This window comes from Pimephales promelas, chromosome 13 (assembly GCF_988280905.1).
Source record: "Pimephales promelas chromosome 13, fPimPro1.hap1.1, whole genome shotgun sequence".
NCBI lineage: Eukaryota > Metazoa > Chordata > Actinopteri > Cypriniformes > Leuciscidae > Pimephales > Pimephales promelas.
Genome location: NC_142781.1, coordinates 27,989,523 through 28,004,432, shown reverse-complemented (window position 1 = coordinate 28,004,432; position 14,910 = coordinate 27,989,523). Strand labels below are relative to the sequence as shown.

General features: G+C 35.4%; 1 protein-coding gene and 1 long non-coding RNA gene across 2 annotated transcripts; one reads left to right on the top strand and one right to left on the bottom strand.

Annotated features, from left to right (window-relative positions):
• Positions 1–1,821: 1,821 nt before the first annotated feature.
• On the bottom strand, positions 1,822–3,501 carry LOC148976862 (uncharacterized). Its single transcript, XR_016146062.1, has 4 exons — positions 3,191–3,501; positions 2,954–3,025; positions 2,537–2,747; positions 1,822–2,343 (listed from the first exon to the last, which is right to left on the bottom strand). It is a non-coding gene; the product is annotated as an uncharacterized LOC148976862 (long non-coding RNA).
• A 1,388-nt stretch (positions 3,502–4,889) lies between these two features.
• Positions 4,890–14,873, top strand: slc30a2 (solute carrier family 30 member 2). Its single transcript, XM_039692103.2, has 8 exons — positions 4,890–5,203; positions 8,440–8,648; positions 9,310–9,456; positions 9,894–10,047; positions 10,499–10,718; positions 11,615–11,720; positions 12,047–12,181; positions 12,781–14,873. Exons 1-8 carry the CDS (start codon positions 5,124–5,126, stop codon positions 12,924–12,926), a joined length of 1,197 nt encoding a protein of 398 aa, XP_039548037.1. The 5' UTR covers positions 4,890–5,123; the 3' UTR covers positions 12,927–14,873.
• Positions 14,874–14,910: the final 37 nt, after the last annotated feature.

Here is a 14,910-nt window from a genome sequence, read left to right as displayed (position 1 = left end):
GTCCACAAAACCTTGTCACTTAACAACTGTACGTAACCTTCACTCCAAACTATTAATCCTTTTGTAAAACGGTGATCAATAGTAACCTCGAAATTGCCGAGGGGTTTTGCTGACAGAATCCGAATTCTCACAGACTGCACTCTCACTCTGTATTGAGCTGATAACCTTAAGCTGATAACGCTAATGTGATTGAGACATCCCTTAGGAAAAACGACTCTTGTAGTATTTTAGGACAAAATATTATACAATATTATACAAAATATTACGTAATTCCTTTTATAAAAATACTATAGTATTTTACAGAGGAAGCTATTACAGAACATCAGAGAAGTATTATAGAATATTATAGATATATAATATTCTATCTATAATATTTAATATTATAGATATTATAATATAGATTATATATATTGTTATAATCTATATTAGATTATAATCTAATATAGATTATATATTATATAACCCCCCCCCCCCCCCCCCCCCCCTTGACGCGTGTACGATCATTTTCTTCCAAATACGATAATTTTGAGCTTCTGGTACGATACTTTGATATTTTCAATCTGGCAACACTGCAGAGTAAACACGTTCAGAAAGCAGGTTCTGTATGGTTCTGTGACTGATATACCAGGGTAAATTTAAGGGAAGCACAGATAATACGAAATATTTTCCGTCGTGAGAGGGTGATCATTGTTTCTTTATTTCCTGTAATAAAAAGACATTTGTATGTATTGCTTTATAGTTGTAGTTTGTAGTTATTCAACAACAAATGTCAGATTAATGTTCACATACTGTTTCCCACCTGGTGTTCCAGCAGTTAAATTTTCACTTTTTCTAATTTGCCTTTGAAGATGGACCTTATACAGCTCTATGGCAGGCAACCAGAAAGACAAAATAATTCAACATGGTTGATAAAGTGTTACAAACACAGACCAAATATTTAAATGAGGAAGGACAACTGCAGAAAATGTCCTACATTGCTAACATTCTGCATGCGGTATGTGAAACCCTCATCTGCATGTAAACCCCCAGCCATATTCTGTAAAATGTAATTTTTTATTCTCTCATCATCATGTAAAAAAGAGGGAATGCGTTATATGCATAATCTCTCTATGGGCCTCTCCGCATTTTTAATTTCTGTCACAGCAGAGGTGGTCTCAATCATCTTAAGATGAATTCATCCTACAGTGCAAGGATGCTTGTTGCAAACAGAAACCTAAAGACATTAATCACTTACAACTATGACAGATTGTGGTGTTGCAGGAGGGTCCGATCAAAAAATGTGGCCATCAGCAATTGCAAGACAATTAAACCAATAAGATACTCGTACTCGTAACTCCAAGGAGGTTGATTGAACTAACTTCTCGCATGTGTTTTGGAACCGAAATACCCATAAGCATTTTTTGGGTAACTTAGCCTATACGGTATCCCAGATAGCAAATTGGCCTTGGGCCGGATCTGGCTTAATTTCGGCTGAGATTTTGGCCCACATACCGCATGGAATTACGGGCCAAGGTTGGCCCAAGTGCTGTTTGCCGTAAGTCAACCAGATCAAAGCCGTGAGCAAACCAAAACTCGCCCAGAGCTTTGCAGTGTACCCAGATATTACCCAGAACTGGGCCAAAACAACGCCGTACTCCCCATATGTCAGCCAGACAAAAGCCAAACTGCCACCACCTTTAGGCCAGAACTCAGCCACATCTTATCCAGAAGCTGCAGAAAACAGCCATAACTGGGCCAATATTATACCAGAGTCCCCAAAACTGAACCAGAAATTATTCCTGTGTAAAACAAGGTATAATAAAAAAAATGACACTACAGAAATGCAAAGAACAATATTTTATTGAGAAGGGAAGACAATCTCAGCCAGATAAAAGGATAAACAACAAAATACAAGCCAATACTAGAGTAAGACAAAACAAAATATAACTATAATTCACATTACAAGAATAATAAAAAGACAGCAATAAATTAAAATGTAACAAAAATGTGTATGTGGCATTCTTAAATAATGAGATACAAAAATTAACAAAAATATGTTGGCCGAGAGATCTCAAAGTCCTGCAACAGAAGAAAACATGCAAACAAGAAAAACACCAGCAAGTCAAGACATCAGTTTCACAACACACATGCTGCAAATACAATGCAAACAATAAATAATAATAAAAATAAAACAATGAACACCATTGTCGAGTAGATATTTGTTGGCCGGACATTTGGAGAGCATTTATGTATTTGGTTGTGTTTTAGCACATGTGATAAAGATGTTCTTATTTTACAGGGTTTTTTTTCTGTTTGCATCCATTTTCTTCTGTTGCAGAATGTTGAGACCTCTCAGCCACCGTACTAAAAAGCAACAGAAACCAAGCAATACATTAAATTCATACAAACAGTAAAGCAAAAGTGTAAATGTGTCATGCATGCCACACCACCACTGCTATGACACATGCTATAGTATCCTTACACTAACAGTGAATATATGATGAAAAATACTAAATGAAATCTTACATCTTATTAAAAGTACTAAATGAAATCTTACATCTTATTAATCGGTCATCACTTGAGAGGCTTTTTCTCTGTGGTCTGGGTGTTTCATGATGCCATGGTGACTGTATTGCCTGTCTGTGAGACTGTAAAGTTAAATCCTGTTGCCTGCGATGTTCTGTGAGGTCTTGTGAACTTCTCTACTTGCCATGGCTGCAGTAGCCTCCTCATCGGGGTCATTTTCATCCATTAGTCGCCTGTTTCATCTTTAGGAAAGGTACATTTTTTTAATGATTACTAAATTTGATTAAGAAAGTGTGGTATGGTCATGTAAAGACTATTCAGTGACAAATTCCCTTTTTGCAATTCAAAAAGAAATGTGCATTATAATGTGTTAAACTGCACAAATATATAAGGACCTGTAAGAAAGGTCTATGTTAATGAATTAACGTTAAAAAATAGTCAATCTTACTTTATTTTCCGTTTTGGTGGCCTCAGAAAGATCAGCTGTTGTTCAGCAAGAAGCAACTTCCGATGTTCTTCACTATGTTAATTTTCAATGAAAAACAGAATTCAAACATCAATTCTATTTCCTCTCCAACATAAAAACAAATAAAATCCAACCACACAAACCCCCCAAAAATCGTATCTAGTAATGCGCTATAGATTAAAATCCACGTGTTAAGATAGTGAAAAACTATAAACTTACCTTGATCATGTAGCTATTAAAACTTCAAAAGATAAAACCAACACAGCGTGAATGTCGAAGTTAGAACAACTAACTTAGTTATTTGAATTTCACCGCGACTGCGTTGAGTTGCTGAATAGCTGCTACGCAACTTCCGGATCCTCTGGTAGGCGGGATGGTGTCACTGGGTGCATTCTGGGAAAAGTAGTCTTTTTGCAAAGCGGATTTAACACTGTACATGTAAATCAACTACAATTTCCATGATGCATTGCAAACCAGATTGTATCAGCAGCCACAGACGTCGCATCGACTGCCGCGTGGTTTGCTCACACTGCTCTAAAAACACGCCAGTTTCCCGGAGATTTTTAAAAACAGAACCACGTTTTATTTAACCGATTTCAATGGTTTACGTGGAGAACATAAATGTTTATTCTCCAAATACTTACAATAGGCTATGTATAGGCTATTTTATGGAGATTATATAATTTTTTTATTGAGGAATTGTGAAAACTCAAAGCATGGGTGGTTTTTGCTTCAAAAAATCATAGTTTAACCATGGGTTTTTGTAGTACATCTGTAGGCTACCTAATAAATTCCCCAAAAAGTGAATTTTTGTGTGTGTGTGTGTGTGTGTGTGTGTGTGTGTGTGTGTGTGTGTGTGTGTGTGTGTGTGTGTGTGGCATATTGATTACCATTTGGATAACCACAAAGTAGCCTACTCTTTCAGTTCCATTCAATCTTTTGTCTATGCTGCAGACTGAACCATTTGTCTTCAGTCATTTTGCAAACATCTTTTTTTTTTTCCATTCTGCAATCTGCACATTATCACCTCCTTAACCCCCCCCCCCCATTAAAATAATCTTGCCAATAGAATAATCAAGGCTTCTTTCCTTAAAACCTGCCTGTGTAAAAGAGAACTATTTGCATACATATCTATATGTATTTTTAACTAGGTCTATAACAAACTTATTTCATTTTATTATTTTTAACAAAATTAACCCTATTTATGAGGTTGCATTATAATTATGTCTAAAATATGAACCAATTTAACACCACATCTTACACGGCTATTTTACAGTACAGCACTTTCATGAGGTCTGTTATTTGCTCAGCCAACCAAAACCCAACCAGATCTCAGCCAAAAATGTCCTTATTCTGGCAGACCGAACTCAAGCCAAAGCTTAGCCAAACAGATACAATTTGATTTGTTTCTTTTGGTTAGCCAGACTCCAGCCAGAGCTTAGCCTAGTATTGTTTGACACAAGAGTGTGAAAAAAACAGTGCCAGAATTAAGCCAGAAGTGCCGAATATAAGCCAGACTCGGCCCAGACTTTGTTGCTATCTGGGATGGGTTTTGGGTGGCCTATCCTATTTACAAAAATTGCCTCGAATTTAAAATAACTTTTCCATTTCCGTCTTACAGACACGTGCACCCATTTGCACTGAAGCCAGAATTGCGCAGACTTTATTCACGTAAAACCGAGCTCTGACACCTTTTGCGGATCCTACTATAGCTAAGGCGTATCCCTTAATTACTATTATATACGTCCTGGTGACGTTGCTTGGTAGCTTTCCAATGACGAACGACTGCTTTTGAATATTACGTTTGCAAATATGACGTTGCTTTCCTTTAGCTCATGAATATTAATAGCCATGCCTTCGCCATGGTAAGATTCGTAAACGAGTTAACTGGACTGCTGAATCTTCTGCACCACATCTATCCGATCTTCTCCACAGCCAAGTTTGCCAGCTCCGCACATAGCATCGGAATTACTGACCGCAGTCCTGTTTTCTCCTTTCTGTGGACCTGATGCAATGAGTGCTTTCACTCATTTTTCTGAATCCTCGGAAAATGACTTGGAAGAATTTTTATTTTGCCTTCTAATTTAAAACGCATATTTTAATTTTCGCACGCAATTCGTTTTTTCCCCCCACTGGTCACTGAAGCTGGACCATGGATCCTCCACCGACTTCAGAGAAATCGCATCTCATCAACGAAAGAAATGCCAAAATATACTCCTTAAAATTTAACAGGTAAAATAATGTAGCCTATTCATCGATTTCACAAAGGCATTTACTATCCACTATTATTATTATTATTATTATTATTATTATTATTATTATCAATTTGCATTGGAGTTTTTAGGTCTGCAATGCAAATTGGTCTGTTCTGATATCTGATATTCTGGTCTGGAAATTTGCAGAATAAAATTAAACGTTTTTGAAAAATGTAAAATGTATTTAGGCTAGTTCTTATTTAGAACACATAATATAACGGATAGCCTATTTTCCGACTTAATTGTCAAAATCCCTTACAACATGACCTGTTGTAGCGAACAGATGGAGTCTGATATTTCCACAATGTGACTAATTCGAAAACAATATGCGCCAAATTGAGTTACGAAAGCCATTCGCGTGTATTTTTAACACAGTCCATAGTTTAAATGTGTTGAGTTTGTTCGAGAGATTCGAGGATTCGTTTCATGCTTGAGTTTATTTTTAGCCTTTTTGAGCAATAGCCTCAAACTTATGAGCGAAATCGACATTTAATGACTTCCATTTGGAGATTACACACGATATAAGATTTTCACTTTGTTTCTTTGAAGCAATAAAATCAGATAAAACCATATTGCATCAAAATCTTTATAGCCTCCTTTACGCCCCATGCAGTAAAGCAAGCCGGTGAGAGAACAGTTTCAGCACCCTGGACAGATACTCTTGAGTTGTCAATATGAAAAAGAGTAATATAATTTAACGTGTTGCCTACTCAGAAATGATAACCATCATTATCCATAGTGTTTATAAATGGTGTGTCATTTAAATATAACTCTTGGTTATAAGTAGGGCCTAGCTTTTTATTAGGCCAGCAAATATGTAACTCGGTACTTTATTATGCCTAAATAACAGATAGCCTACTGGTACGTAACGGATATATTTATCATGAATAATACGAAAACATCACAATTTGCGCTGGACATAAAATTACACAATGATGGACTTAAAATTACACAAAGGCATGAGTTGAATTGCTGCTAAAACATTGACAATTCTCACAAACCAAAGCCGTAAAGTATGTATTTGTGACATTGAGGATGATGTCGAGGAACAGAACAATGAATGATTGAAACCGCGTAATTATTACAAATTTGTCTATGCGACAAAATGATTGAGTCCAGCAGGAGATATGGGCAAACGATAGTGCAAGGAAAATATTTCATTGGAAGTCGTTTTCCAGTTGTTTGCAGTGAATTTCGATGGATATCCCGCTGTTTAGATTGTGGTCTTGAAAATATTTAGATGAATGTGGTGTGGTAGAAGCATTTTTTGGAAGCTGCTGAAACAAATAACATTGCCTGCATTACATTAACAAATATTTCAGAGAATGGTACATCATATGATTGGTGTATCAACAGGTCGCTTGAAAAACACGTGAAACAATTGCGCTATTTTCTCAAATTGAAAATCTGCCAAGCTCTTTCTGTCTTTAAGAGAGAAGAAAATGGATAAATGCATGTGCTGTACAGTGATAACGTTATTTTTAAAACTTAATATTCTATTATTATCAACACTCATATATAATGTTAAAAACTGTAATGTTAAACTGCATTGATTTCAGAAAGATTTTAAACGTGTTATTTTTAAGAAATAAATGAAGAGTTCAGATGCAAAAGCCTCTAAATGCCATTTGAAATTTTCTTCTTTAATGATGATTTTTATCAAACGTGTACATTTAAGTTCAGTAATTTCACTTAAATAACAATTAATAGGTAATTATCATTGCCATTTAAGTGAAATCACTGAACTTAAATATACAAGCTTGATAAAAATCATCATTAAAGAAGAAAATTTCAAATGGCATTTAGAGGCTTTTGCATCTGAACTCTTCAAATATAGGCTAGGCTATATATAGCCTATGCTATTTTGATATCAAAATGCTCGTAATTTTATATCACTGCACAACACATTCTACCGTCTTGATCCAGTGGGGTGTAAAGAATCAGGACCCCGTCATGCTTTGCATTGCCACAGGATCGACAGCATGTTTCAGAAACCTCCAGTAAACATCTCCATATGCGCCTTAACCACAAGAAGGGGCTAATATGAACAGATGAGATATTGTTAGAGGAGGAATGTGAATTGTACCATACAAATGCGGTTGAACCTGCCAGCAGTGGCAAAATTCACTGCATAAAAAGTGAAGTTTCAGCCATCACATGAGGCATTTAGCATGACACCGATGTGGTATTTACTAAACAACATAAAGCAATCATGTGATGCTCTTTCTTGCGCACCGTAAATGATGGCAAATAAGGTGTCTTGCGTTTTTACTTAAAAAAAACATGATTTTAACGATAGTTTACCGTAAAATTATAAAATATTTTTATATTTCTATATTTTTACATAGCTTATGCGCTATTTAAAAAAAACCGTTAAGATAGCTACGCATCTTAAAATTTGCAAAAAATTAAACCGAGCCAAACTAGACACATTTATGTTAGCCTACAATTGTATTTTAATAATAGTCATCATTGCAAATGAATACTGATTCAATAAGTAGATATAGAATATATACATCATACATCAGTTCATACATCAGGAGATCAGAAAACATATGTGTTTTCTGAATATTGTTGGACGATGTCTATGCACTGGACTAAACAAAAATGAAAAAAAAAATCATGCAGTGTAGGCTATCATGTCTGTGTGTCCCAGTGGGGTGATTAAACAGACGCCGTGTTCCACTCGACTGCCTTCAGCAGCGCTCGTGTGTGTGCGCGCGCCTGTGATGCATGCAGTACTGGTTATCTCATGCGCACCGACATTGCGCTTTCCGCCCCATTAGCTCCATCATTGCGTCTCATCAACACATAGACAGAGAAGGGCCGAAAACGACAATGTCAGCAGATTTAAACTCAGGCTGATCTGGTTGTTCATGGCATGCACTAGCATTTCCCCCCACAAAGCAATGCTACACACATTTTTATATAAAACATATACTTATATTGTGAAAATATAGTGCCTGAACTTAAGTGATATCATGTAACTTTCATGATATCCATCCATCCATCAAACTGCTTAGGGTTGTGCATGAGATGCTGCTAGAGCTTATGCAGGATGTTGTCAAATTTGCATTATAGACTCAGACTCTACTTTACATGATCATAGCCAAGGGTTATTAATTAAAGGATATGTGTGAAGGCTGATTTACACGTGAGAGTTGTAAAAGTCATTGAAATGGTCCCATTATATATCATGGCTTCTACTTTTAGTGAATTCTCAGGTTCCAAAGAAGGTTGTCCAGACCTGCCTTTGGGAAATGGGGATATGGCTGGTGCCATCGAGCTGAAGAGGCCTGTGGGAACTCATTGCCATGGGAAAAAAGCAGCCTGCGATGAGAGCCGAGAGAAACTCATAGCAAAGAAGAAACTGTACATCGCCTCCATAGTCTGTCTGGTTTTCATGATTGGAGAAGTTATAGGTAAGAACAGAGTGTCTTTTAAGGAAACGTATGGGTTTATTAAATGTTAAAGCCAGAAATTCTTAACTGGCATAAATGTAACATGACTTCTCATATATATTGTATACAATAGGCTAAATCACATTATAAGTTGTGGCAAAGAACTTACTGTATATAAAAAAAACATCATCCATGCATTTAGCTTTGTCCTTGAGTGTAGGTTATGGTTAGGTTTTAGGCTTTGGATTATGAGAATAAATGTACTTGTAGTCGCCAAGTTACTCATAGTCAGTTGAATGTCTGTTGGAGGACCAACAAAATAAAGTGTTAGCAGATATTAAGCTGACAGTCTACTAATACTCTAATGACAGTTAGTTGACATGTAGTTGAAAAGTTACTTATAGTAAGTAGAATGTCTAAAGTGGACTATCGAAATAAAGTGTTACCCAGTTTTGCACTGTAGCATTTTTTACAGTCTTTTACCGTTAAAATCTCGATAATTTTGTACAGTTTATAGTGGAAAAAGGTTCTTTATAGAGTTTTAAAAATTATTCACACTAAGAAAAAAAGGAAATGTTCACTGAAAGGTTTTTTTGGGGAGCCAAAAATGGTTCTTCTATGGCAAAAACGTTTTTTTGGGAGTGTACCTCTCTTCCTTTCTCCTTCTTTGCTGCTCTTGCAGGCGGTTATCTAGCACACAGTCTAGCCATTATGACCGATGCAGCGCACCTTCTGACGGATTTTGGCAGTATGATGGTCAGTATTTTTTCCTTGTGGATCTCCTCAAGACCTCCTACCAAGAGGATGAACTTTGGCTGGCACAGATCAGGTGAGTCCATCTCTTCTCAATCCTGAGAAAAGAATTGTACAAACATGGTTGATGATGAAAATCTAAATCAAGCCTATAAATTAAAGAAATATTTCACCCCAAAATAAAAAAACAAAGACAATTTTACTCACCTTCATGTTGTTCCAAACCCATATGCAGTTTTTTTCCCCATGCATGTAGCAAAGAACAACTTTTTCCAACATTAATTCATAGTGATCACATCTGTCTGTCAAGCTCCAAAAACAACAAAAATATCACAAAAGAAATCGATAGAATTGATGTGCTATATTCTTCATCTCCTGAGGTTATAAGATAGCTTTGAATGAGAAGCAGGCTGATTATTTTTGCATGAACTATTCCTTTAAAGCAGATTTGAAGACTTTGCAATATCCAGCTGTGATGCCAAACCCTATTTGTTTCAAATAAACGTCTCACAGAGATTCTGGGAGCCCTGGTATCTGTAATGTCCATCTGGATCGTGACTGGGGTGTTGGTCTACCTTGCCATTGAAAGGATAGTAAAAAACGATTATGAAATTGAAGGCAGTGTGATGCTTGTCACCTCGGGTTGTGCAGTCGTGGTCAACATCGTGTGAGTAGACAGACATTCCTATGAATTACTTAAAGTTGGCATGAAACATAAGATGTGATTGTCTTCTTTCCCCTATTGTGACGTATATCTGAGTGTAACTGCATAATTCTCAAACAAGAACAAATGTAGGGTGGGACTTGATTGTGTTCATTGCGAATTGATTGGATGGTTGTGGTTTGCTATTATTGCTGTGATGTCATGTGAGTGACAGGTCGTCCCGCCCTCGCGCCAGTAAACACGAGAAGTAATTTTTATTAAAGATTACGAGTGCACATGAAAAAATATATAAAGATGTGCATGTGCACAAATAAATAATTTAGAATAAATACTGCAATATTCCATGAAAAATTTGAAAAAAAAAAGAATTGTCAATGTTGATTGATTATTAATTAATTAATGATTCTTTTAATTACAGATTGATAAATTGATATGCTTTTTATTTATATTCCAGAATGGCCTATATTCTTCACCATTCCACGACCTTCCACAGTCACGGTTCAGGCTACCACAAGATTGATGAGAATGGGATGAGCCCCGTGGGCCATGGCCACTCCCACAGCCTCCTGGGGAATCATGGGAACACCAGTGTCAGAGCAGCATTTATTCATGTTTTGGGGGATCTCTTACAGAGCTTTGGAGTCATGGTGGCCGCCATTATCATCTTCTTCAGGGTAAATTAACACATAAAGAATCACCTTAAAAATGTCTCACCTCAATATTAAATGGCATTTACAGTGCAATTAACTTCCATTTGCCAATGAACCAGAATATTTTGTGTAAATAATGGACTTAAAAGTTATTCCCTTCAGGCAACAGTAAGATCCAGGGAAGCAAATGGGTCAATTATATTGTCTTTAAATATTTCGTTTTATTTAATGGCCTAACAAAAGGTTAATGAACAATGTATTTGTTATTTTAGGAAAGAAAAGAAAGTAATTATAAACTAATGATTTGCTAATTATAGTACGATTTTTTTTTTATGAAAGATATAAATTAAAAAAATAAATTATATATTTTTTTTTTCATTTTTTATAAATAAAATAAAAAATGTATCACGGTTTCCACAAGTATACTAAAAAGCAGAACTGTTTTTTAACATTGATAATAATAAGAAATGTTTTTTGTGTCGCAAATCAGCATATTAAAATGATTTCTGAAAGATCATGTGACACTGAAGACTGCAGTAATGATGCTAAAAATTCAGCTTTGTCATCCCAGGAATAAATAATTTAATTAAAATGAATTACGATTTCTATTAAAATAAAAATAAGTTATTATAAATTGTTATAATTTATATATTTTTTATCCTGTAAGAAACTTTTTTCATAAGATTCCTGATTTTAAAAAAACGTCCTACTGAGCCCAATTTTTATTTTTTTTAATTTGTCAAATCCCCATGATAAGGAATTTGACACGATTTCCTTCCCTGACTCTTGAAAGCACCTCAGTGGAGATTGTTTCTTCTGACATCGTAGTATAATTGAATTGGACACTTTGCAAGTGAACCATCTCATTTTGTTCTTTAATGCATCAGTACCTCCTGTTCTCTATCCAATTTCTAACACAGCCAGAATACAAAATAGCTGATCCCATTTGCACTTTCCTCTTCTCTGTGTTCGTCCTGGGCACCACCATTACCATTCTAAGAGATGTCTTCCGCATTCTCATGGAGGGTAATTTTCACATTTAATAAATTTCAGTTGCAATATTCTCAATCACTTAAAATATGCATGCAATGTCCGTATATATTTTTTACTTGCATAGGACACATGGTTTAAAAATCTCTATTTAAAGGCGAAGTGTGTAATGTCTGCACCCCCTAGTGACACCAAAGGGAATTGCAGAAATAATGACTGTTTCCAAACAAATTTGAAATTTCCCAAACACAATCCAGTCCCAGAAAAGAAAAATGACACACACATCACCTTTAAATGCAACCTATGAATCTCGCAGAAGATCTGCTATACTTTTAAACTCAGTGTCATGTGTCTGTGTTCAGGAGTACCCAAAGGAATCGAGTTTAATTCAGTGAAAGAGGTGCTGCTGTCTCTGAAGTCAGTGAAGGCCATGCATAGCTTACACCTGTGGGCTCTCACCATAGGCCAGAGTCTGCTGTCTGTTCACATAGCTATTGGTAAGTTCATTAAATAACAGCTCAGTTATATTGTTACTGGTATAATGTTCATTTGTCTTGTGGTTTATGCAAATTTTTTATATCATGTATCTAAATCTGTTGAACGTGTTATTTGGTACATCAATTACTTTATTTTATTTTGGGGCATAATGCAACAATATTTTTTAAATAAAATATTTTTTTTTTCCTTTTTAAATGATTGTTTTTATAAAAAAATTTAGTCAAATATCAATTTGCATGTAGCCATTAAGCAGTTTAACATGGAAATTAATCTTTATTGTTAGACTTATACACTGATCTATATAGAATGTCATATATATATATATATATATATATATATATATATATATATATATATATATATATATATACTGTATATATATATATATATATATATGCATATATATATATACATATAAATACACACATATATATATATATATATATATATATATACACATGTTGTTATCTTGATATAAATGTATATATATGTACTAAGAATGATAATAAATCCTTCTGCATTTCATTTCATTTCATTCAAGCACTGCGTCATCAACTTAAGCTAAAACAAAACTGTTTTTCTTTCTCTCTCGTTTTAGAGGAGAATGCCGACCCTCAGAGTGTCTTAAAGGAAGCCACTGAACTCCTTCAGACCAAATTTGGCTTTTACAGCACAACCATTCAAGTTGAGCCTTATTGCGAGGACATGATCCACTGCTTCCAGTGCCAGGACCCTACGGACTAAGTTCTCCGAGTGCACCGGTGAGGGGAGGCCGCCTGTATAAAATGTATGCACACATATTAAGCTTCATTGAGGGTCCAAGCCAGAAATGGAAACACTGTGCAAATGTATCATCTACATATCATTATGAATATGTACATGTCAAATGCATTTCTATCGATTACCAAGGAAAAATAAAGACATTTCACGCTGTGCCATCCTAAAAGAGCATCGGTTTATGGGAGGAATAGCTTTAACATGAAGTAGTGGGGTTTAGCTTCACATACTGTATGCAAAGATGAAGTGAACTGAGCGGGGGAACATAAATATGAGGCCTGGATGCATCACTGTGAGCCTTTTATTGTGACTTTGCAAGGTTTTGCTTGGATGGCAAGCATTGTACATTATTGCAGGAGTGTACTGTAATTACCTGTCCGTGGTCTTAGGAGAGTAAAAGATGGGTATTGACGTGACTTCCTTAAAAACAATTAGAATGGGGTTTATTATGCCCCATCCAGCCTGCCGTCTGCTGTCAGCATGGTTCTATAATCAATGTGAACGTCCGGCAAACTACGGCATGGTGTCGTAGGGCTTAAATAGAGATTCTGCTAAAGTGTAATTATGGATTTTGTTGAGAGATCTCTCACTAATGTCTTGTTTCACGGTACAATACTATCTGCAAAAGCAAGTGGGTGATTAACTCTGTTCTTCCTCACTGGCTTCAATAGTTAAGGACTTGTGTTGTTTTTAAGCGTGTCTTCATGGGGCTTTGAAAGAACGGCAGAGACAAAATGACAGATGACAGTAATCAACTAAGAATGATATTAAAGGTGAAGTGTGTAATTTTAAATACTTTTTCCTAGTTTCATGAGCTGAAACCAGGGGCCTCGTTTATAAAATGAAAAAAATAAAATGAATACTTAAAAATTAGTTTTAGATTTATCTAATTTTAGATTTACACCTAAACAAAATGCCGTTTTATAAGAGAAGTCACGAACAATTGTGCAACAGGTATTCCGTTTCCGGCACTTCTCATTCATTTCTGAGGTATCCGCAAACAGTGATTGACTGTCGCACAACTCGGAACGAAATTTAGAAGGCTGTAATGTGATTGGTTATTAAGGCACACGTGATCCAAGTTAGCCGTTACGGTTTTTCCAATGGAGCCACGGTTACTCTCATATCTCCCAGTCCAAATAATAAAACCATTTCTGGGGGAGATCTGAAACCATTCAGCTGCGCACAATTTCAAGATCATTTGTGATTTCGAAATTCCACACATGGAAGAGAGACGTTTGCACGTTTTTTGTTTTTGCTCGTTCTCTGAATCACACATACGCGTATTGTTTGAGAAATTATTGTAAGATCAAATGATGGTTTCTATGCAACATTTTATAAAACGAAGCCCCAGTATAAGGTTAATATCCCAACAAATCTTCTAAATCAACCAATTGTGCGACTTTGAGGCGGGACTATCAACACCGAATGCAAATAACTGTGTGTACTGTATAGTTGACTAAATGTGCATTATATCACAGAAGAAACAGTGTTAGGTATTGTATATCTTTTTGGTTTTTATAATTTCCATTACTTATTTGCTCAGTCTGTCAAAAGGGATTTAAAATGCAAATTAATACTGTATTTAGATGATAACTGGATGCCACTTGCTGATTTGATTTATACATGCAATTTAGTACACTCAAAAAGTGTAAGCCTTTTTCAAGATTTGCGCATTTTAGTTAATAGTAAAAATCCAAATAATAATTGATTAATCCTTAATTAATATATGTAAGAATTATTCAATTCAATTTGATAAGTGTTGTACTAATTATTTGAATGCGTAAATCTTATAAAAAGGCCTAAAATGTGTTTTTTTTTGTGTACTACATACAAACCATACTAATACATTTCTGTATTTAAATAATAAACATACACTCTAAAAAATGCTGGGTTGTTTTAACCCAATTTTGGGTAAAATATGGACAAAACCAGCCATTGGGTAAAAAAT

What these genes read in the sequence shown, in the direction of transcription:
- slc30a2 (XM_039692103.2), top strand. Translation starts at nt 5,124, where the DNA reads ATGGATCCTCCACCGACTTCAGAGAAATCGCATCTCATCAACGAAAGA. An exon ending in GCAGTCGTGGTCAACATCGT is followed by an intron (nt 10,048 to 10,498) that starts GTGAGTAGACAG and finishes TTTATATTCCAG; the next exon opens with AATGGCCTATATTCTTCACC. An exon ending in GTCTGTTCACATAGCTATTG is followed by an intron (nt 12,182 to 12,780) that starts GTAAGTTCATTA and finishes CTCTCGTTTTAG; the next exon opens with AGGAGAATGCCGACCCTCAG.